At 49.7% G+C, this 22,300-nt stretch overlaps 1 protein-coding gene across 1 annotated transcript in view; it reads right to left on the minus strand.

Annotated features, from left to right (window-relative positions):
- Nucleotides 1-18,201, minus strand: part of LOC310953478 (protein kinase C epsilon type-like) — a 73,152-nt gene extending 54,951 nt beyond the window's left edge. The window contains 1 exon segment of the mRNA XM_083922525.1: nucleotides 17,139-18,201. Within this exon segment, the coding sequence (XP_083778651.1) occupies nucleotides 17,139-17,489 (351 nt within the window). The 5' untranslated portion in view covers nucleotides 17,490-18,201.
- Nucleotides 18,202-22,300: the final 4,099 nt, after the last annotated feature.

Consider the following 22,300-nt stretch of genomic DNA (forward strand, 5'->3'; position numbering starts at 1 on the left):
TTCTTCTTCCTCCAAATCTCTGTTGCTACCAAAACACTGATGACATTTGATGGCCAGCACAACTCCAGTGTTGTTCATAGCCGACTAGTGTGAACCTCCGCAAAGTTTGGGGACTTTTAAAAGAGAGAGATTTAAAAACATAATGAATAAAATTGAAGCAGCAGAAAGACACACCCTGTCTTTAGTTAGTAAATGAATAACAACAGCTACGAGCAGAACAGATGCTGCAGCAAACACACACAAAGGCGCGCACGCACACGCGCACACGCACATAATGCATTCCCTAACCCCTAAAGCAGCCTACACATAATAAGCTTTTTGCATGATTACATATCATGCACGCCAGTGTTTTAGATGAGCAGCAGCTGCGATAACGGACGTGTGACGCTGTTAGAGAGGATCCATATTGACGGTTCCACTAAAGATACCAGAGGATACACCTCCCGTCCCCTAAAAGGGACGCAGCCTTGTGTGAAAGTGTAGTGAGCTCTACACATATTTGTGTGAACTGTAAATGTGAATTTAAATGTGCACCTGTACAGAAGGAGGCAGTTAAGTGTTGTGGTTTCACACAGATGGAGATAAAAGATCAACATGTGCATTAACCTCTAACTGACTCATGGCAGCGCTGATGACACCTCTGAGGGAGGAGGAGGAGGAGGAAGACGGGGAGGAGGAAGAGGAGGAGGAGGTGGAAGAGGTGGAGGAGGAGGAGGAGGAGGAGGAGGAAGAGGAAGAGTAGGAGGAGGTGGAGGAGGAGGAGGAGGAGGAGGTGGAGGAGGTGGAGGAGGAAGAGTTGCAGCAGGAGGAGGAAGGAGGAGGCGGAAGAGATGGAGGAGGAGGAGGAAGAGTTGCAGGAGGAGGAAGAGGAGGAGGAGGAGGAGGAAGAGAAGGAGGAGGAGGAAGGTGGAGGAGGAGGAAGAGATGGAGGAGGAGGAGGAGGAGGGAGAGAAGGAGGAGGAAGAGGAGGAGGAGGAGGAGGAAGAGAAGGAGGAGGAGGAGGAAGAGTTGCAGGAGGAGGAGGAGGAGAAGAAAGAGGAGGAGGAAAAGGAAGAAGAGGTGGAGGAGGAAGAGGGGTAGGAGGAGGAAGAGGAAAAGGAGGAGGAAGAGGAAGAGGAGGAAGAGGAGGGGGAAGAGATGGAGGAGGAGGAGGAGGAAGAGGTGGATGAGGAATAGGGGTAGGAGGAGGAAGAGGAAGAGGAGGAGGAGGAGGAAGAGGAAGAGAAGGAAGAGGAGGAGGAAGAGATGGAGGAGGAGGGAGAGGTGGAGGAGGAGAAGGAAGAGGAGGAGGAGGAGGAGGAGGATTAAGAGGAGGAGGAGAAGAAAGAGGAGGAGGAAGAGGCGTGAGGAGGAGGAGGAAGAGGAAGAGGAGGAGAATGAGGAGGAAGAGGAAAAGGAGGATGAAGAGGAAGAGGAGGAAGAGGAGGGGGAAGAGATGGAGGAGGAGGAGGAGGAAGAGGTGGATGAGAAATAGGGGTAGGAGGAGGAAGAGGAAGAGGAGGAGGAGGAGGAAGAGAAGGAAGAGGAGGAGGAAGAGATGGAGGAGGAGGGAGAGGTGGAGGAGGAGGAGAAGGAGAAAGAGGAAGAGGAGGAGGAGGAGGAGAAGGAGGAAGAGGAAGAGGAGGAGGATGAAGAGGAAGAGGAGGAGGAGAAGAAAGAGGAGGAGGAAGAGGCGTGAGGAGGAGGAGGAAGAGGAAGAGGAGGAGAATGAGGAGGAAGAGGAGGAGGAGGAAGAGGAGAAGAAAGAGGGGTGAGGAGGAAGAGGAGGAGGAGGAGAGGTGGAGAAGTTCAGCATCCGTGAGGAACTCGGAGTAGAGCCGCTGCTCCTTTGTGTTGAAAGGAGCCAGTTGAGGTGGTTCAGGATCATCTAGTAAGGATGAACCCTGGGCGCCTCCCTAGGGAGGTGTTCCAGGCACGTCCAGCTGGGAGGAGGCCTCTGGGAAGACCCAGGACCAGGTGGAGAGATTAGATCTCCACACTGGCCTGGGAACGCCTCAGGATCCCCCAGTTAGAGCTGGTTAATGTGGCCCGGGAAAGGGAAGTTTGGGGTCCCCTGCTAAAGCTGCTGCCCCCCAGACCCGACCCCGGATAAGAGGCTGAAGATGAGATGAGATCATATGTTCTTCATGTCGGACCACACAGTGAACACGGAGCAACGACATCAACGTTCGCTCCGTCGCAGGTTTCTGACTCCACTGCAGCTGCGTCTTCATCAGTCGGGGCGAAGGAAACCCGACCCGACTCCAGAGAAACTCCTGTGAATATTCTGCTTGTTTGCGTTGTTTATTAAGCTGTTTGGACGGTATCCATAGCAACAAAGTCATCAGGTGCCCCAGGAGACGACGGCATGTTGAGGCCATTTTTTTACTCTTTAACTTCTCCGACTGCGTTCAGTCAAAGATTCAATCACTGAAGCTTAATGAGCTAATGAACACGCACACGCACACGCACACGCACACGCACACACACACACACACACACACACACACACACACACACACACACACACACACACACACACACACACACACACACACACACACACACACACACACACACACACACACACACACACACACACAGCTGTCCCAAAGCTTTGACAGTATCACATGAGCCTGAGTCAAGCTGCAGTCATGTGGCCGTGTGTGTGTGTGTGTGTGTTTGTGTGTGTGTGTGTGTGTGTATCCTCAGAGAGACCCACAGCCACAGACTCAGGAACACAGGACAGAGCAACACGGAGCGGAGGAGTCTACGGGAAATTAGAGAAAGTGGAAAAGAGAGAGAGAGGGAGACTGGACGTGTGTGTGTCTGTATGTGTGTGTTTGTGTTGTGCGTTTGTTTGTGAGGGTGTGTGTGTGTGTGCGTGCGTGGGTGCGTGTGTGTGTGTTTGTTTGTGTGTTTGTGTGCGTGTGTGTTTGTTTGCGTGTGTGGTTGTTTGCGTGTGTGTGTGTTAGCGTGTGTGAGTATGTGTGTGTTAGAGTGTGTGTGTGTGTGTGTGTGTGTGTGTGTGTGTGTGTTAGCGTGTGTGAGTGTGTGTGTATGCGTGTGTGTGTGTGTGTGTGCGTGCGTGCGTGAGTGTGTGTGTGTGTTTGCGCGTGTGTGTGTGTGTGTGTGTGTGTGTGTTCTCTCCTCTCCTCACTGACTTTAACAGTGTGTTTGTGTGCTTGTTTGTGAGGGTGTGTGTGTGTGTGTGTGTGTGTGTGTGTGTGTGTGTGTGTGTGTGTGTGTTAGCGTGTGTGTGTGTGTGTTCTCTCCTCTCCTCACTGACTCTAATTCTGCCGTGTGCAGCTCTCCTGTGATTCATGTCACAGACATTCCGCGGATGTCTGACCTCGACACTTCACATGTGATTTACGGACTTCATTACATTTGTTACATAAGATCTTTTTTTACCTTTGTGCTGCAAGTCAGCACTGAAACGTGCTGATTTCTGCTTTCTTCTTCAAATGTCTGTGCGTCCGCGCTGTAAAACCTCTGGGCACCAGCACATCAGCACCTGTTTTCTAGATAAGATGCTTCGGCTGACACGCACCGCGCAGGGAAACCTGTGCCTGGAGGCGACAGACCCAGACCCACAGTGGTAGAACTATTAAGATGTACAGACGGGTCCGAAGTCTCGCAGAGAGTCAAGAGCCTCAGAGGGTCCAATGGCGACTACACGGACGCGGGCAAAATGAAAAGAAGAGAGCTGCACGCGACAGAGGGGACACCACCACCCACGCAGCAGAACCCGAAACATCATTCTGGAACAGATTATGATTGTTATATTGATATTAATATATAGTATGTTTGTGTGATATTGATGTTAATATGATATATAGCATAGTTATGTGACATTGAGTGTTGGTATTGATATGGTAGGACTTTATCACAATATGAAATGTGAATTATAACATAGTTTATAGTATAATATAATAATAAAGGGTCATTTGCATAAATAACTGTACTGTCTGTGCAGTGTGCTTTGATTGACAGTGATGCTTTTTTATGTTTTAATTCAATTTCAATTGATTTTTATTATTATTTTTGATATAATGATGCATTATTATAATTGTATGTATGTGTCGGACGAACAGCGGGGCTAATCTAGGCAAGGAAACTTTATTTGTATAGCACTTTTCATACACAAGGCAGACTCAAAGTGCTTCACAGCAACATGTCATGAATTAAAATGCATTACAGAAAGACGTGTGTGTGTTGTGTGTGCGTGTATGCGTGTATGCGTGCGTGCGTGTGTGTGTGATAAGAGGAGCTGCAGGGGGGCACCTGGGGAGCCATCCCTCTCTCCCTGTAAACTAAACTAAACTTCCTGATGGAGTGATGGAGCAGCTTGCGTTATTGTAAATGTGTTATACCAACGTGATGCCGGTCTATTAGAAGAAGGAGAACAGAAGGGAATTTACATTGTTTCACTCTGTAATTATTATACAGGTTACACACACAAACACACACTGGCCCGAAATACACACACATGCACAAACAGGATCTATATACATGCAACTAATGGAGAGATGTTAGAGCGAGGGGGCTGCCAGTGGACCAGCGCCCCGAGCAGTTGGGGGTTCAGTGCCTTGCTCAACAGCAGCTCCGCAGTGCCCAGGAGATGAACTGGCACCTCTCCAGCCACCAGTCCACCCTCCATTCATGTCCAGACAGGGACTTTAACCGGCGACCCTCTGGTTCCCAGCCGAGACACCTATGGACTGAGCTACTGCCGCCCCAATGTCCAGTCTCACTGTTTTGACCGACACTGCGAGCAACAGGAAGCTGACGACAGGAAGCTGACGAACAGGAAGCTGACGACAGGAAGCTGACGACAGGAAGCTGATGACGGTTCACTGACGGACTCCGGTGACACCGATAACAAGAGTTTTCCTAAAGTTACAGAGAGGCGTGCTGTATCCTGATGAAGCTGAGCGGTTCTGACAGCAGCAACAGCAGAGACGCTTTCATCACCAGCAGTTTCTCCTCCGTCTCTCGTTCCTTCTCTATCTGTGACCGTGTTCTCCTGTTAGTGACGGACGCGGCAGCAGATAAACAACGATAACAGGAGCTGCGGGGGGGCACCTGGGGAGCCGTCCCTCTCTCCCTCTTCCCTTCTATCTCTGGGAAGTAAACATGGACAGTGAAAACAGGAAGTAGGACCTACTGTGTGACTTAAACACACTGGCTCTAATATTAGACGCACACGGCCCTGCCCCCGTTTCCTCCAGCCCGCAGAGAGGACACCCCTCTGCCTCAGCCCGCAGGGAAGCAGGGTCAAGAAGTGTGTTCTGTGTGTGTGAGCGTAGCTGACGCTCAGGAAGCCAAGCCGTCTTTAAGCAAGACAACAAACCGCCACACAGTTCAGAATGAGGTCTTTTACTGAAGCTAACGCAGAAATACCACAGTGTAAAAACACTAAATGCATTAAAATGACACTTCAGTGAATGCAGAGAAGTGTCATCAGACAGTGTTTGATGCATGAACATCTCAACAGCATGTTCATGTTTCTCTGGTTGAAGTGGAGCTGATCTGTATAACACTGTGGGTGGTTTAAGCAGCCGTGATGAGCTGGAATAAGTCGATCGTGTATATTTACATTTGGAAACAGGGAAAGGGCCGAGGTTACAAACCATTTATCGTTGAACGAGGAGTAAAAGAAGCCATCGAGCCGTTTCATCCCTTCCCAAGAGATTCAACAATCTAACCTCAAAGAACAATTGTTCACAAACGGCCTCCTGTGACTCCAACGACTGTTGTCAGACTCAGTAGAGCACTAACCAAGTCCAGACCTACTTCCACCAACGACTGGACCAGGACCAGGACCAGCACTAACCAAGTCCAGACCAACTTCCACCATCGACTGTCACTCTACCGACGGTCGTTATCAGGTTCAGAATCAGTGCAGAAACTCAATTCAATTCATTTAAATTTTATTTACAGTGTCAAATCATAACAAAAGTGATCTCAGGACACTTTACAGAGTAGGTAAAGACCACACCACCACAAAAGAAACCTGGTTTATGCTGTCCAATGCAACGAGGAATGCAAAGATCTTTACATTGGAGAAACAAAACAACCACTGCATAAACGCATGGCCCAACACAGGAGAGCTAACTCCTCAGGCCTGGACTCGGCTGTCCACTTACACCTCAAGGAGAAATCCCACTCCTTTGATGACAGCAATGTCCAAATCTTGGACAGAGAGGACAGATGGTTTGAAAGAGGAGTAAAAGAAGCCATCTATGTAAAAGTGGAGAAACCATCGCTAAACAGAGGAGGGGGTCTGAGACACCACTTATCTCCAAATTACAATGCCGCCCTTTCATCCCTTCCCAGGAGATTCAACAATCTAACCTCAAAGGACAACTGTTCACACATGGCCCGGGTGACCCCAACGACTGTCGTTCAGACTCAATAGAGCACTAACGAAGTCGAAACCAACTGCCCACCAACAACTGTCACTCTAACGACGGGCGTGGGCACTTGGAGCACAAAGGGTGTCAGTGACATCATCGGCCTTGTGAGAGGTTAAATACCTGGATCTCCACACCAGTTAGTTGGTCCAGTCCCAGCCTGGTCAGATGTGTACATGAACTGATGAAGCCTCTTGGATGAGAGGTGAAACGTCTTCCTAGACAAATAACCAAGTCCAGTTGCTTTTGACTGAAACTGCTTTGAGGATAACGATGACCTGGACGAATGAGAACATTCACAGGCTTACCACACTCTATGACTTATTTATGATTTACAGAGACCCAACAATTCCCCCGTAGAGTACGGTGGCGTTGAAAACCTTCACTATAACAGACAGGAACGTCAGACAGACCCAGCTCTGTGGAGGACGCACATCTGTCTGCACCGGAGAGAGGAAGAGAAGGAGAGAGAGAGAGAGAAAAGACGGACAGATGGACAGAGAGAGACAAAGACAGACGGACACAAAGACAGAGAGAGACACACTTTCAGAGATGCAAGCAACCGAAGCGTAACAGTAACTATAACAATATCTATAGTAATGTGAATATAATTTCTATGTCATGGCAGTTAAGAAACTCCCCTTTCTGCAGCGTTTAAATGTCCTCACACAAGAACATGCGCTGAATCACAAAGCGGAGCTCCTCAGATGACTCCAGAGCTCTCACCGCTGCAGCGACGGGGAGGTCCCTCATTAACACACGGGGCTCGTCACACTCGTTAACACGTCAGTCAAAGCTCAACTGGTGTTTCTGTCTCGGCAGACTCCGCCGACAGCTCCAGCAGCTGAATCACCATCGCTGACACTTTTCACCGCAGGACAAACCACGAGGCAATCTGGCTCTGTCACAGTTGCACCGCCGCACTGACAGCGTCCCAACCACAGCTGGGGAAGAGACCGCTGCTACTCAAGACTCATCTGTCTGTTCACTGTGTCACGCTCTTTATCTATGTTTATGTGCCTTTACTGTAGGATGAGCAACGCTTTGTTCCAGAAAATAAAGTGAAACACAGAAATTAGAGCTGCAAACATTAACTGAATAATCAATGTTTTCGTGTTGAGACAGTTTTTAAGAAAACGAGTTTCCACATTCTGTGATTGTAGTTTCTTAAATGTGAATAATTTCAGTTTTTTCCCTCCTCTATTAAAGTTTCATTAATATCTTTGAGTTATGGACAAAACAACTCCCCTGATCCATCCTCCTCTTTCCTTCCTCTGTCAGCGTAACAAGTCCACCAGCTGTCTCATCCACTTCCCTCCGATCAGGTCGGGTCAATATAATAGATACAAACGCACCGCAGAGCTGAGCTTATGGAGGCACGACCCGGAGGATCCGTATATGAGAACGCAGATGTGTGAGGGCGCACTCACACTGTCCATCCGTTCCGTGCCCAGACAGGTTTCACCGCTAAAGTCTGGTTCGTTTGACCAGTGTGAGGGAAGAGCGGCACACTTGCCGTCCACGGCCCGTTTGGGAGAGGTGGGCTTTAGTAAAGCACGTTTGCACATGTACGAGCACGAGCGTGCGCACGTGTACAAGCATGAGGCCTACGGCGGTTCTGAGGTCATTTCCTGTGCGCCTGTTGGGACGTAGAAAAAAGAAGGAGGGACCATGCGCGGACATTTAACAACAATGGCGGTGAAAGGTTCACGTTGGTGTGATGCGGAGGTGGAGTGTTTACTGCAGATTTGGTCGATGAAAAGATTCAAAAACAGTCGACAAGACGCACAAAAACTCCGAGGTCTACGGAAAGATCTGGAAACAAAGCCACGCATCGCCATGACGTCATCAATGCGTGTGACGTGTTACGGCGTGATGACGTATAGGCAGCAAGAAGCATTCTCCGAGGCCCAGGTAGTGTGAGTACAAACGGGCCTGGAGGGGGGGACAAGGACCCTAAAGCACGGGGCACGGGACGGAGGCACAGTGGGAGTGCGCCCTAAGTTTGCGGCTGCTTTAAGTTTGATCCTGCAGAATTTTGCGGTTTTCACTGCTATAATGTTGCATCTGTGGCTGCTGCTAATGCAACCACATGAAAGTCTGCTGTACTGGGCTGTTGTCATCATCATGATGTTTTTAGTCCGAGCCTTTTCCCATCAGATTGGGGGCTGTAGCCCTGAATGCCCGGGTCTAAGGACGTGCATCATTTGGTTTGATGGTGCAGTGTGAAGCACTTTGTAAATGTCTGTTTCAACATGAATGAGCACTATGACTGAACGTCCTTCTGACGTAATAATAGATGTTATGCAGAAACGTGTGATGATGATGATGAAACTTGTTGACGCAGCCCAGATGGTGAAACTGGGCTCTATTTCCCGTATTTCTCATCGACGCGTCTCCTGAACTTTCGATATGCAAACTGAGTTTTAGGGCGTTTCCACATCCATTCATGTGGAACTGTGGGTGTGGAAACGAGGCCTGTGCACGTCGTCCTGCTCCACGGTGACTGAGATCCATAAAACAGAGTCAGGCGTATGAATCTGATGAAAACAACATGAATACATATCTCTGTTGTTGTGACTGTCCACAGTTTCAAGCATGTGGAAATCATGCCAGTGTGTCGCTCCATAACAACATGGAGGGAGTCATTTAACCAAATAAACGCCGGGAGCATTTGTACCATAATTTATTTTCATATGCTAGCGTATTGTTCTTCATGCATGCTTTAATAATGAGCTCAAATTACTGGGAGTTGTTTTTATTAATGTGTGTGTGTGTGTGTGTGTATGTGTGGTTGTGTGTGTGTACGTGTGTGCTATGTCTGTCTGTGTGTGTGTGTGTTTGTGTGCGCGTGTGTCTTTGTAAGTGTGGTTGTCTGTGTATGCGTGGTTGTGTGTGTGTGTGTGTGCGCGCGTGTGTGTCTGTATGTGCGTGTGTCTGTTTGTGTGCGTGCGTCTGTGTGTGTGTGTGTGTGTGTGTGTGTGTGTGTGTGTGTGTGTGTGTGTGTGCGTGCGTGTGTCTGTGTATGCGTGGTTGTGTGTGTGTGCGTGTGTGCTATGTCTGTCTGTGTGTGTGTGTATTTGTGTGTGCGTGTGTCTGTGTATGCGTGGTTGTGTGTGTGTGTGTGTGTGTGCGTGTGTGTGTGTCTGTATGTGTGTGTGTGTGTTTGTGTGTGCGTGTGTCTGTGTATGCGTGGTTGTGTGTGTGTGTGTGTGTGCGTGTGTGTGTGTGCGTGTGTGCATGTCTGTCTGTGGCTGGCGTGTGTTTGTGTCTGTGCGTGTGTGTGTGCGTGTGCCCTATGTCTGTATGTGTGTGAGCGTGTGCGTGCGCGTGTGTGTGTGTGTGTGTGTGTGTGTGTGTGTGTGTGTGTGTGTGTGTGTGTGTGTGTGTGTGTGTGTGTGACCTGCTCGGCTGGTATAATCTGCTGACTGTCACGGGCCGTGTACAGGCTTGCAGGAGAGCCGTGACATTGTGATTTTTAGTTTTGAAGCATTTTCCGTACTTGTCCCGACACGGGTGGAAGGTTTGTGTTCACACGCTCGTCTTAACTGAAATATCTGCTTCAGACAACTTCAAACAAACACCCGCTGATGCTTCTGCTCCCGCGCCGGTGCGGATAATACCGCGTTGTCTTCAGATTCAGTGGGAACGGATCAGAACTTCTAAATCAGACCTTTCTGCATCATGGGATCAGAACGCTGCACGGGGCAGAAATCATCCCAAAAACTCAAAAAGCTTTGGGGTTTATTTGATTTAAGGTGGATAATGAGACGATTGTGTGCACTGTTGGGCTGCGGTGTGCACGTCTCTGAGAATACAGACGCTGTGTGTGCTGGAGAGAAACATACAGATGGGTGCAGAGCTGGTGATGCTTTCAGGGGCAGTAGTACTTTGACTTTGCCCTTCAGAAACACAAATTGATGACATAAATTAAGTACGGCCGATTTTTAATCAATAAACAATTAAGTCTATAAACTGTGAAGCACAGAGAAGCTTCAGTTTGTGGGGATTTCTATTTGAAACGAGGAACCAGGTTGCAGGTCCAAGCGTGTGAAATGTGTTTCCTCAGGAGGGGGTCTGGAGTCTCCCTTAGAGAGAGGGGGAGAAGTTCAGCATCCGTGAGGAACTCGGAGTAGAGCCGCTGCTCCTTTGCGTTGAACGGAGCTTAGACTCTTCTTTTTGGGTGGATTAATCAATATTTGGTTTAACTTTTTATGTAAAGGTTGTACGTTTTTATTTGTCAACATCCGAATGCTTTAATTTAATCCTGATTTGAATTTCTGATCCAGCTTCTTTGTAATTATTTTCATTGTTGAGTCCTGACCCCAAGTGAAGGAGTTCAAGGACCTCGGGATCTTGTTCACGAGTGAGGGGACGATGGAGCGTTAGTTTGGCCGGAGAATCGGAGCAGCGGGGGCGGAGCTGCAGTCGCTCTACCGCACCGTTGTGACGAAAAGAGAGCTGAGGAAGACAAAGATCTGGATCTACCCTCAGTCCTGGTTCCTACCCTCACCTGTGGTCATGAAAGCTGGGTCAGGACCCAAAGAACCAGGTCCAGGTCCAAGCGTCTGAAATGTGTTTCCTCAGGAGGGGGGCTGGAGTCTCCCTTAGAGAGAGGGGGAGAAGTTCAGCATCCGTGAGGAACTCGGAGTAGAGCCGCTGCTCCTTTGTGTTGAAAGGAGCCAGTTGAGGTGGTTCAGGATCATCTGGTAAGGATGAACCCTGGGCGCCTCCCTAGGGAGGTGTTCCAGGCACGTCCAGCTGGGAGGAGTCCTCGGGGAAGACCCAGGACCAGGTGGAGAGATTAGATCTCCACACTGGCCTGGGAACGCCTCAGGATCCCCCAGTTAGAGCTGGTTAATGTGGCCCGGGAAAGGGAAGTTTGGGGTCCCTGCTGGAGCTGCTGTCCCCGCGACCCGACCCCGGATAAGAGGAGAAGATGAGATGAAACAGGGATTTTCTTGTCACACAGTGATTGTTTCATGATTTTTCTCCCCTCTGTCATTTACACATTAACCGTGCAACATGACACATGAAATATGATCCAGCAGCAACAACGAGCTGACGGACTCTAACAACGGTCCTCCCCGTGGGAACGTCACCTGTGTTGTTGTTGTCAGACAGGTGGGGATGGACTGATTTTATGATATCAAACACTGAAACATCAGATTCTCTCTTTATTTCATGTCCACTCCCCAATTATTTTGGCTCCCAGCCCTTTAGACGTCATATCGCTCTCCTCAAAGCACCAGACTCCGTAAAATCAGCCATCAGTCGTTCTCTAAAGGAGTATTCTGTCTCAATATCAAACTCTCTTTTAAAGAAGTAATTTCTTTAGTGAAAGCCAGCGCCCTGAACTGACTGAACAGTAGATTAATATCTCCCTTCACATCGAAGTGGAATAAGCTTCAGATTTGGAAAGAATAACTTCACAAAAGCTTCTCATCTGTAGAAACTGGACCAGACGGAGTCAGAGACATTTAAGACCGAGTCCTCCCAATCCAGCACAACTGGGCCACGGTGAGACGAGAGGGTGAGAGAGGAGAGAAAAGAGGGGAGGAGAGAGGGTGAGAGAGGAGAGAAGAGAGGGGAGGAGAGAAGAGAGGGAAGGGGAGACGAGAGGAGAGGAGAGACAAGAGGAGAGAAGAGAGGGAAGGGGAGACGAGAGGAGAGACAAGAGGAGAGGAGAGACGAGAGGAGAGGAGAGAAAGGATGAGAGAGACAAGAGGAGAGGAGAAGAGAGACAAGAGGAGAGGAGAAGAGAGACAAGAGGAGAGGAGAGACAAGAGGAGAGAAAAGAGGAGAGGAGAGACAAGAGGAGAGAAAAGAGGGGAGGAGAGAAAAGAGGGGAGGAGAGACAAGAGGAGAGGAGAGAAAAGAGGAGAGACAAGAGGAGAGGAGAGACAAGAGGAGAGACAAGAGGAGAGGAGAGACAAGAGGAGAGACAAGAGGAGAGACAAGAGGAGAGGAGAGACAAGAGGGGAGGAGAGAAAAGAGGAGAGGAGAAAAAAGAGGAGAGGAGAGACAAGAGGAGAGGAGAGAAAAGGGGAGAGACAAGAGGAGAGGAGAGACAAGAGGAGAGACAAGAGGAGAGGAGAGACAAGAGGAGAGGAGAGACAAGAGGAGAGACAAGAGGAGAGGAGAGACAAGAGGGGAGGAGAGAAAAGAGGAGAGGAGAGAAAAGAGGAGAGGAGAGACAAGAGGAGAGGAGAGAAAAGAGGAGAGGAGAGACAAGAGGAGAGACAAGAGGAGAGGAGAGACAAGAGGAGAGGACAGAAAAGAGGAGAGGAGAGACAAGAGGAGAGAAAAGAGGAGAGGAGAGAAAAGAGGAGAGGAGAGACAAGAGGAGAGGAGAGACAAGAGGAGAGGACAGAAAAGAGGAGAGACAAGAGGAGAGAAAAGAGGAGAGGAGAGAAAAGAGGAGAGGAGAGACAAGAGGAGAGGAGAGAAAAGAGGAGAGGAGAGACAAGAGGAGAGACAAGAGGAGAGGAGAGACAAGAGGAGAGACAAGAGGAGAGAAAAGAGGAGAGGAGAGAAAAGAGGAGAGGAGAGACAAGAGGAGAGGAGAGACAAGAGGAGAGGAGAGACAAGAGGAGAGGACAGAAAAGAGGAGAGACAAGAGGAGAGAAAAGAGGAGAGGAGAGAAAAGAGGAGAGGAGAGAAAAGAGGGGAGGAGAGAAAAGAGGAGAGGAGAGAAAAGAGGAGAGGAGAGACAAGAGGAGAGGAGAGAAAAGAGGAGAGGAGAGAAAAGGGGAGAGACAAGAGGAGAGGAGAGACAAGAGGAGAGACAAGAGGAGAGGAGAGACAAGAGGAGAGGAGAGACAAGAGGAGAGAGAAAAGAGGAGAGGAGAGAAAAGAGGGGAGAGAAGAGGAGAGGAGAGACAAGAGGAGAGACAAGAGGAGAGGAGAGACAAGAGGAGAGGAGAGACAAGAGGAGAGACAAGAGGAGAGGAGAGACAAGAGGGGAGGGGAGAAAAGAGGAGAGGAGAGACAAGAGGAGAGACAAGAGGAGAGGAGAGACAAGAGGGGAGGAGAGAAAAGAGGAGAGGAGAGACAAGAGGAGAGACAAGAGGAGAGACAAGAGGAGAGGAGAGACAAGAGGGGAGGAGAGAAAAGAGGAGAGGAGAGACAAGAGGAGAGGAGAGACAAGAGGAGAGGAGAGACAAAAGGGGAGGAGAGACAAGAGGGGAGGAGAGAAAAGAGGAGAGGAGAGAAAAGAGGAGAGGAGAGACAAGAGGGGAGGAGAGACAAGAGGAGAGGAGAGAAAAGAGGAGAGGAGAGACAAGAGGGGAGGAGAGACAAGAGGAGAGGAGAGAAAAGAGGAGAGACAAGAGGAGAGAAAGGAGGGAAGGAGAGAAAAGAGAGTGTCCCAAAATCTGAGGTCGAGAAGTGAGTCTTTGCATCCGAACATGAGAAACACCTCACGGCTCCTGCAGCCTCAGCCGCTGCAAATGTAACTAAAGGTTTCCAGCACGAGGAACACACTTGGTGCTTTACTGTCCTTTCTCCATCCTCCTGTTTCATCATCTCCCTCTCTTTCATCTCGTCCCCCCCCCCCTGCCCCCCATCCCGCCCGCCTCTAATGGACCTGATGGCCTCATCAATAATACACTCAAACATCCGTCTGCTCCAGCAGCTTCAGACGACAATGAACAGCTTCATCATGCTGCTGCTGCATGTGCGTGTGTGTGTGTGTGTGTGTGTGTGTGTGTGTGTGTGTGTGTGTGTGTGTGTGTGTGTGTGTTATGCATGTGGCCCTAAACCACACCCTCTCTCGCCTCTTTTGTAGCTCTGCTGCGGGTCACAACAAAGGTAACAGGATCCGCGTGTGTGTGTGTGTGTGTGTGTGTGTTAGTGTGTGTGTGTGTGTGTGTGTGTGTGTGTGTGTGTGTGTGTGTGCGCAGTGACTCATGCTGTGCATCTGGAGGGCTGTTACAGGACAACAACGCTTGCTTTGCAGAAATCCTGCATGTGGACAAATCAGGGATGAGACGTTACCGGTTTAGTGATAAACCACGGGAAAATTCTCTACGTTGGTTTTACCTTGTCAAATATGAATTATCGTTAAAATCATGTTTGACTACAGTGTTCGGACAAACTCACAGTAAACGATGCCGGGAATCAACCAAAGTTACAAACACTCAAGTGTGTTTACATGCAGTTAAAAAGCCTGATAATATTCAGGTTAAGGCGATACTCTGGGATCTCAAACGCCATGGAAACACCGTACCCCGGGTGAAATGAGAGTTCTCACACCCGGGTTAACAGACCTAGATAAGTCCTTTAGTAACCGGGGTATTCACGCATGAACACAGCTCACCCGGAGTAATACCAGGTGTCCCGTCTGCTCATGCTCCGCGGGTTAGAACTCCCTCTCCTCACTCCGCGGCGGAGGCTTTAGACTCGGAAATAGAACAAACCAAGAAGCAACGGCGCCGAAAATAACGTGAAAACAACAACAATAGAGTGTTCCCTTAAAACCGAGGGAGGACTTCACCATGGCAACCAGCATCACGACTAAGAAGAGCCGTTTGTGTCGTAATTCTGTACAAAAATGAGCCATTTTCCCCACGCTTATGATTGTGACAAAGGTTCAAAGCAGCTGGACGTTGGTGGAGCGCCACCTACTGCACCGGAGGAAGTGTTACTCCCCGTTCAACCCTCTTTCATGGATACGAGGGAACTTCAATGATCTGATAATTCCCTTAACCAGGGAAAGACCGTTTTCGGGTTCCTGATGTGCACGGAAACGCGCTGAGTTTAACATTTTAACATAGTGCCCAGTCCTCAGACCTAAAACCTTCTACGGTTACACGGAGGCCGGCGTGATGGAGCCTCTCAGCGTCTCCGCGCCTCATTGTTTTGGTTGCTCAGCCAGCGGCTCCATTATCATGTGAGCGGGACATTTAGCAGCTAAAGAACCCAGAGTTTCCCCCTCTGCCTCACAGAGGACTGAAAAAAGAGCTGTGGAGAGGGAATAATGGACTCGACATGAAGGACAATACTGCTCCGTGTCGGCTGAGCGCGTAAACACGACTGTTTGCTTTCACTATTTTACGAGGTGATAAAGTCTCAGCGGGGTTTCAGGCTCACACTTACACAAAAACATGAGTTAATGCTGCTTTAATGAAGCCTGCTCACCTCACTGAGGCATTAACAGGAGATGCTCATATCATATGTTTTGTGTGTGGATTACAAAATGTCATCGCCAACATGGAGATACAAATATGTCTATGTCAGAACACACTTTAAGGGCGCACACTCACTGTCCATCCGTACCGTGCCCGAACAGGTTCCACGGCTAAAGTCTGGTTCCTTTGACCAGTGTGAGTGTAACTGTACCGCACCTAGCTGTGGCACGCTTGTCGCCCACGGCCCGTTTGGGAGAGGTGGGCTTTAGTAAAGCACGTTTTCACATGTACGAGCACGAGCGTGCACACGTGTACGAGCACGAGGCCTACGGCGGTTCTGAGGTCATTTCCTGTGCGCCTGTTGGGACGTAGAAAAAAGAAGGAGGGACCATGCGCGGACATTTCAAACAATGGCGGTGAAAGGTTCACGTTGGTGTGATGCGGAGGTGGAGTGTTTACTGCAGATTTGGTCGATGAAAAGATTCAAAAACAGTCGACAAGACGCACAAAAACTCCGAGGTCTACGGAAAGATCTGGAAACAAAGCCACGCATCGCCATGACGTCATCAATGCGTGTGACGTGTTACGGCGTGATGACGTATAGGCAGCAAGAAGCATTCTCCGAGGCCCAGGTAGTGTGAGTACAAACGGGCCTGGAGGGGGGGACAAGGACCCTAAAGCACGGGGCACGGTGCGGACTCACAAATCTTTCCGTAGACCTCAGAGTTTTTGTGCGTCTTGTCGACTGTTTTTGAATCTTTTCATCGACCAAATCTGCAGTAAACACTCCAGCTCCGCATCACACCAACGTGAACCTTTCACCGCCATTGTTTTAAATGTCCGTGCATGGTCCTGGACCAGTCCCAGCCTGTTCCTGGTCCTGGTCCTGGTCCTGGTCCAGTCCCAGCCTGGTCAGATGCGTACATGAACTGATGAAGCCTCTTGGATGAGAGGTGAAACGTCTTCCTGACAAAGAACCAAGTCCAGTTGCTTTTGACTGAAACTGCTTTGAGGAGAACGACGACCTGGACACATGAGAACACTCACAGACTCCTCAGAAATGAAATATATTTTGGTTTTGCACTTTAGTCTCACAGACACCTGTTGTCCTGACATTCACATGTGTTGCTCTTTTGTTTGTTTGTTGTTTATGATGTGTCTTTGCTAAACGCCGTTAAGATCGAATACAAAAGTAGAATAATAATAACTCCAAGTTGCTTCAAGTGGATCAGCTACCTCAACATTATGTAAGGTGTTGTTGTTTTTGTGTGTGTCTGTGTGTGTGTGTGTTTGTTTACATTTACTTGCATGAATTCAGGGAGTGACAACACACATTCTGTTTAAGGCACCTGATGAGAAAAGGGGTTTTCTGTGCAAATGCTGTTGTTATGAATTCTGCCTGAAATAAATGAATAAATGATTAAATGAAAAATTAACCTCAAACACACACAGACACCAGCCTCAGGTCACTGTGTTGCTGTTGTGACTGTGTTGGACACTGTAGTGAAGTGATGTCTGCAGCCACGGTGCAGGTTTGCTGCAGCCCTAATGATTGCACCTTTAAACAGAGTGATGTGTGCGTGCTCCGGGGTGTCCCGCCGGGTCTTACCCAGTCCTCGAAGTGCTTGCTGCCGTTGTGCAGGATGTCCTCGAACTGGATGATGCAGTTGGCCACGAAGTCGTCGTAGCCGATGGGCGCGTCGTGGAACACGGACAGCTCGATGCTCCGGCCGTCGTGCACCTCCGTGGTGAACTCATCGTGCCACGCGGGGCTGTTGGTCTTCTGCTTGGTGCACGTCTGGCCCACGCGCGAGTCGTCCACGTTCAGGGCGATGTACGTGTCCAGGAGGAAGGAGGTCTGGGTCTTGGGGCCGACGGCGTGACGCAGGGACCAAGCCGTGGGTTTGAGGTCCAGAGCCTCGCGGATCTTGATCTTCAGCTGCCCGTTGAAGATCACCATGGCAGCGCGGCGGTTACTTTTACGCAATTACGCGTGTTCGGCGGCTCGAATAACGGCTGTGCGTTCAACCGGTGGTCCCCCGGCAGATCCCGTGAATGCTCCCGGTTCCCTCTCACAGCGGTGACGCCTCTTCAAAGATGGTTCAGCTTCTTGGACTTGTCTTAAAACGTCGACGCGAAAAAGATCCTCCCGAAAACGATCCGCACCACGGAAAGGACCGAGAGTTTTCCTCCAGAAGCGCAACAAGACACATGAAGAGCAGAGTTAGCAGCGGAACCGACGAGCAAAGGCCCCAGATGTGAAGCGCTCTCTCAGGCTTTCCAAACCTCCGTCAGCCGGTGGAGCAGGGCAGCCTGGAAGCAGCAGCAGCAGCCGCCCGTGTCGCATCGCACCCGAGAGGCTCCAGCAGACAGACGGCGGGGCATGGGGGATGTTTGAGCCGGACCGCTGCGACCAGACAGCGGCTGGTGGAACCGCAGCAGAGGCGGAGAGGCAGGGCGGGCGGTAGGAAGGTAAATAGGGGTTCCTGCTCCTCGGTGCACGGCCCTGGTTTCGAGCTTAACTTCCCCGGGTGGACATACCTCTGTCTGTCTGGCTGGCTGGCTGTCCTTCCGTCCCTCTGCGGTGCAGGAAATGCGAAAAACACGTCAGATTTCTCGGAGCCTGGTGTGACAGAGAGACGGGGGAGTGCGACACAACCCAGACTGGGGAGGTGGTTAGGATCAGCAGGGCTGGAGGAGAGGAGAGGAGAGGAGGGGGAGAGAGGAGAGAGCACAGCAAGTGGAGGAGTAATACAACCAAGGTGCCCTTGAGCAAGGCTCCTCTTCTGCTGGGGGAAAAGCCTCATCCATAGTTGTGGAAAATGCAGGAAGTGAATGTGTGCAACATGCAGCCGCTGAATAAAGTCATTCATGGAATCAAACCCACGCATCTACTTAAACACCAGCGACAGCTCCAGGAAAGATGCAGCTCAGGGGGGGGGGGGGGCATCTGAGGCACGTGCGGAATTTCAAAGGGATGTTTAAAAGTAGTCCTGAGTCACATGATGTGCGCGGCACTGTGCACGGGCTGTGTATGCAGCACAGCGCACGGGCTGTGTGTGCGGCACTGTGCACGGGCTGTGTGTGCGGCACTGTGTTCGCGGCACTGTGCACGGGCTGTGTGTGCGGCACTGTGCACGGGCTGCATGCACCACAGCTGCAACCGTTAATCAATGAGCTGTCAACTACTACATCCATCCAAGGAGCCTGTTTAGATTGTTTTAAAGGGGAAAGTGTCCCAATTCTCTCTCTCTCACACACACGCACACACGCGCACGCGCACACACACACACACACACACACGCAAGTAATGAAGAGAGATGTCAGAGTGAGGGGGCTGCCAATGGATCAGCGCCCTGAGCACTTGGGGGTTCGGTGCCTTGCTCGACAGCACCTCGGCAGTGCCCAGGAGACAAACTGGCACCTCTCCAGCCACCAGTCCACGCTCCATTCACGGTTCACACAGGGACTCGAGCCGGCGACCCTCGGGTTCCCAGCTGAGTCACCTATGGACTGAGCTGCTGCCGCCCAAAGCTGAACATGTTCTGGTTTCTTCCTCTTCCATGACAGTGAACTGAGAATCTTTGAGCTGTGGCCAAAATAAGACCCTGGTCCACATGTTCCCCTCTCCTCCAGGGCCCGACTCATAAACGCTTCTGAGACTGAGATCTGAAACTCACGGATTAGTGTTGGCTGATCCTGTGAAGGCCACACATTTATGTTTAATGTTTGATGTTTCTTCTTTAATAAAGTTATAACTTCATTAAAATAAAGAGGTTAATAAACGTCGTGTTCACTATCAGTCGATTGTCACAGCAGAAAGGAAAATCATGGCTTTTCCATCGGGTCAAGGTTACAGGAACTCTGGTTAACTCAACTCAGTCTTAACCTGACAGTTAGCCTGACAGTTAACCTGACAGTTATACCCACAGTTAGCCTGACAGTTACTCCAACAGTTAGCCTGACAGTTACTCTGACAGTTAGCCCCATAGTTAGCCTGATAGTTATTCTCACAGTTAGCCCCATATATAGCAGCCCGACAGTTAGCTTGACAGTTAGCCCGACAGTTAGCCTGACAGTTACTTCAACAGTTACTCCGACTGTTAGCCCGGCAGTTACTCCGACAGTTAGCCTGACAGTTACTTCGACAGTTAGCCCCATAGTTAGCCTGACAGTTATCCTGACAGTTACTCTCACAGTTAGCCCTATAGTTAGCAGCCTGACAGTTACTCCGACAGGTAACCGGACAGTTAGCCCCACGGTTAGCCTGACAGTTACTTCAACAGTTACTTCAACAGTTACTCCAACAGTTAGCCTGACAGTTACTTTAACAGTTACTCCAACAGTTAGCCCCACAGTTAACCTTGCCGTTACTTTGACAGCTAGTCTCACAATTAGCCTTACAGTTAGCCCAAGAGTAGTTAGCCCAACAGTCTTACAGTTAGCCTGCCCCGGACTATGGTTAGTTTACCTGCATAAGTTGCCATAGTAACTGAACTTGTTGAACTTTCTTTATCCTAATCAACTGAAAATGAGTCTGAACCTGAAAGATCCTGTTGCAAGAATCTTTACCAGCAGAACAGCAGCAGGCTTACGTGTTGGATACATACTGTCATGAGTCTGCGGGCCCTCTGTATTTAAGCCTAACTAGTAAAAAATCATAGTTTTAAATAGCCATAAGGGTAAAACCCCAGTCTGCACGCAGGGGGCCATATGACACGCTACATCTGCACAGACAAATCCTCACCAGACAAACATGGACTGCACATGTGAAAGTGTTTCTCCAGATGCACAAATGTGGTTTACGAACAGACGTCTGCCTACAGAACATCCTGCTGGCTGATCAGACGGTCTGTGAGTGTGTCTTAGTGCCGGGTGACAGAGTGCAAGGCTAGCAATTCACAATTTACACAAAGGAAGAGCACATTTATCTGCACCGATAGCAGAAAGTCTGCAGCACAGAGGAAACACGAGACTGGCACTTCAACCACACACGCAGAGTGAACACACTGCCATACCCAGGATTTTGCTGTATCTCATCTCATCTTCAGCCTCTTATCCGGGGTCGGGTCTCGGGGGCAGCAGCTTTATCAGAGGACCCCAAACTTCCCTTTCCCGGGCCACATTAACCAGCTCTAACTGGGGGATCCTGAGGCGTTCCCAGGCCAGTGTGGAGATCTAATCTCTCCACCTGGTCCTGGGTCTTCCCCGAGGCCTCCTCCCAGCTGGACGTGCCTGGAACACCTCCCTAGGGAGGCGCCCAGGGTTCATCCTTACCAGATGATCCTGAACCACCTCAACTGGCTCCTTTCAACGCAAAGGAGCAGCGGCTCTACTCCAAGTTCCTCACGGATGCTGAACTTCTCCCCCTCTCTCTAAGGGAGACTCCAGCCCCCCTCCTGAGGAAACACATTTCAGACACTTGGACCTGGACCTGGTTCTTTGGGTCCTGACCCAGCTTTCATGACCACAGGTGAGGGTAGGAACCAAGATTGAGCGGTAGATCCAGAGCTTTGCCTTCCTCAGCTCTCTTTGGGTCACAACGGTGCGGTAGAGCGACTGCAGCTCCGCCCCCGCTGCTCCGATTCTCCGGCCAAACTCACGCTCCATCGTCCCCTCACTCGTGAACAAGATCCTGAGGTCCTTGAACTCCTTCACTTGGGGTCAGGACGCAATCCCCACCTGGAGTAAGCAGGTAGGGAACGAGTCTGAGCTTTTGCTGTATATTACAAATTATGATTACAAAATGCATCACCGGCTTTGTATTTTGCATAAGTCTCCAGAACATGAATGAATGAATGAATAAGTCTCCAGAACTCCAGCGTGACGTAAACTTGAAATAAGTCCGTACAGTAAATCTACTACCAACACGTCTATTTCAGACCCTTTCACTTTACACATTTGACAGTTAAAACAAAAGTGAGGAGAGTAGTGATGACTGTGGATGCAGTAACATTATGTCAGACAGCTGAACCCAGTAGTTGCTGTGCATTTGGACACATTTAAACCTTGAACACTGCCGCCCTCTTCTGGAGATCGTTTGCAACTCAGAGCTCAGAGCAACTAAAGCTGCAGCAGCTGCAGAAATGAGCGCTTTGGTCAAAAAGCCTCAGTGATGTGAAAGATAATACACGTGCTGCAGCAAGAAGGTCATCTCCAGCAGGAAGTTAACATTTGTTTCTGCAGTCCCTCAGGATTTGATCCCATGAACTTAACCACGTCGAGGTGTTGTTGTCTTTTAACCTCCTCTGCCGTCAACAAAGCCTTTCTGCTTCCTGGACTTTTCTCTCTTTCTGACCCTGTGCACACTTGTGATGGAGGTGCATCAGCAGTTTCTGAAACATTCAAACCAGCCCGTCTGACACCAACAACCGGCTCGCTTCTTCATTCATTCTTGTCTTTAATGGTGACTGCTGCTGACCCTCAGGGGCGTTAAGGCTTTACTCTCTTTACAAATCTACTCACGCTGACTTGCACAATCCCTCCTCTCCACCTGACGGGTGTGTGTGTGTGTGTGTGTGTGTGTGATTGTGGGGTGGGGGGGGTTTCCATGAACTCGATGACATTAGTAGTCTTTATGGTGAAACAACACGCCCAAGAGATGACAAAGAAAACATAAGGTTGAGTTTCTTCATTTTTGCCAGATGCAGATTTTCCCTAAATAGCTGCAGCTGTGCCTGTTGAACACGCATAATATTAAAATATTATGAAGGCGTGTGAATGTCATGATGACTGTCTGGATGCATGCATGAGTGGAGACTCTGGGTGTCC

Source organism: Echiichthys vipera (assembly GCF_963691815.1).
Source record: "Echiichthys vipera genome assembly, chromosome: 11".
Classification (NCBI taxonomy): Eukaryota; Metazoa; Chordata; class Actinopteri; order Perciformes; family Trachinidae; genus Echiichthys; species Echiichthys vipera.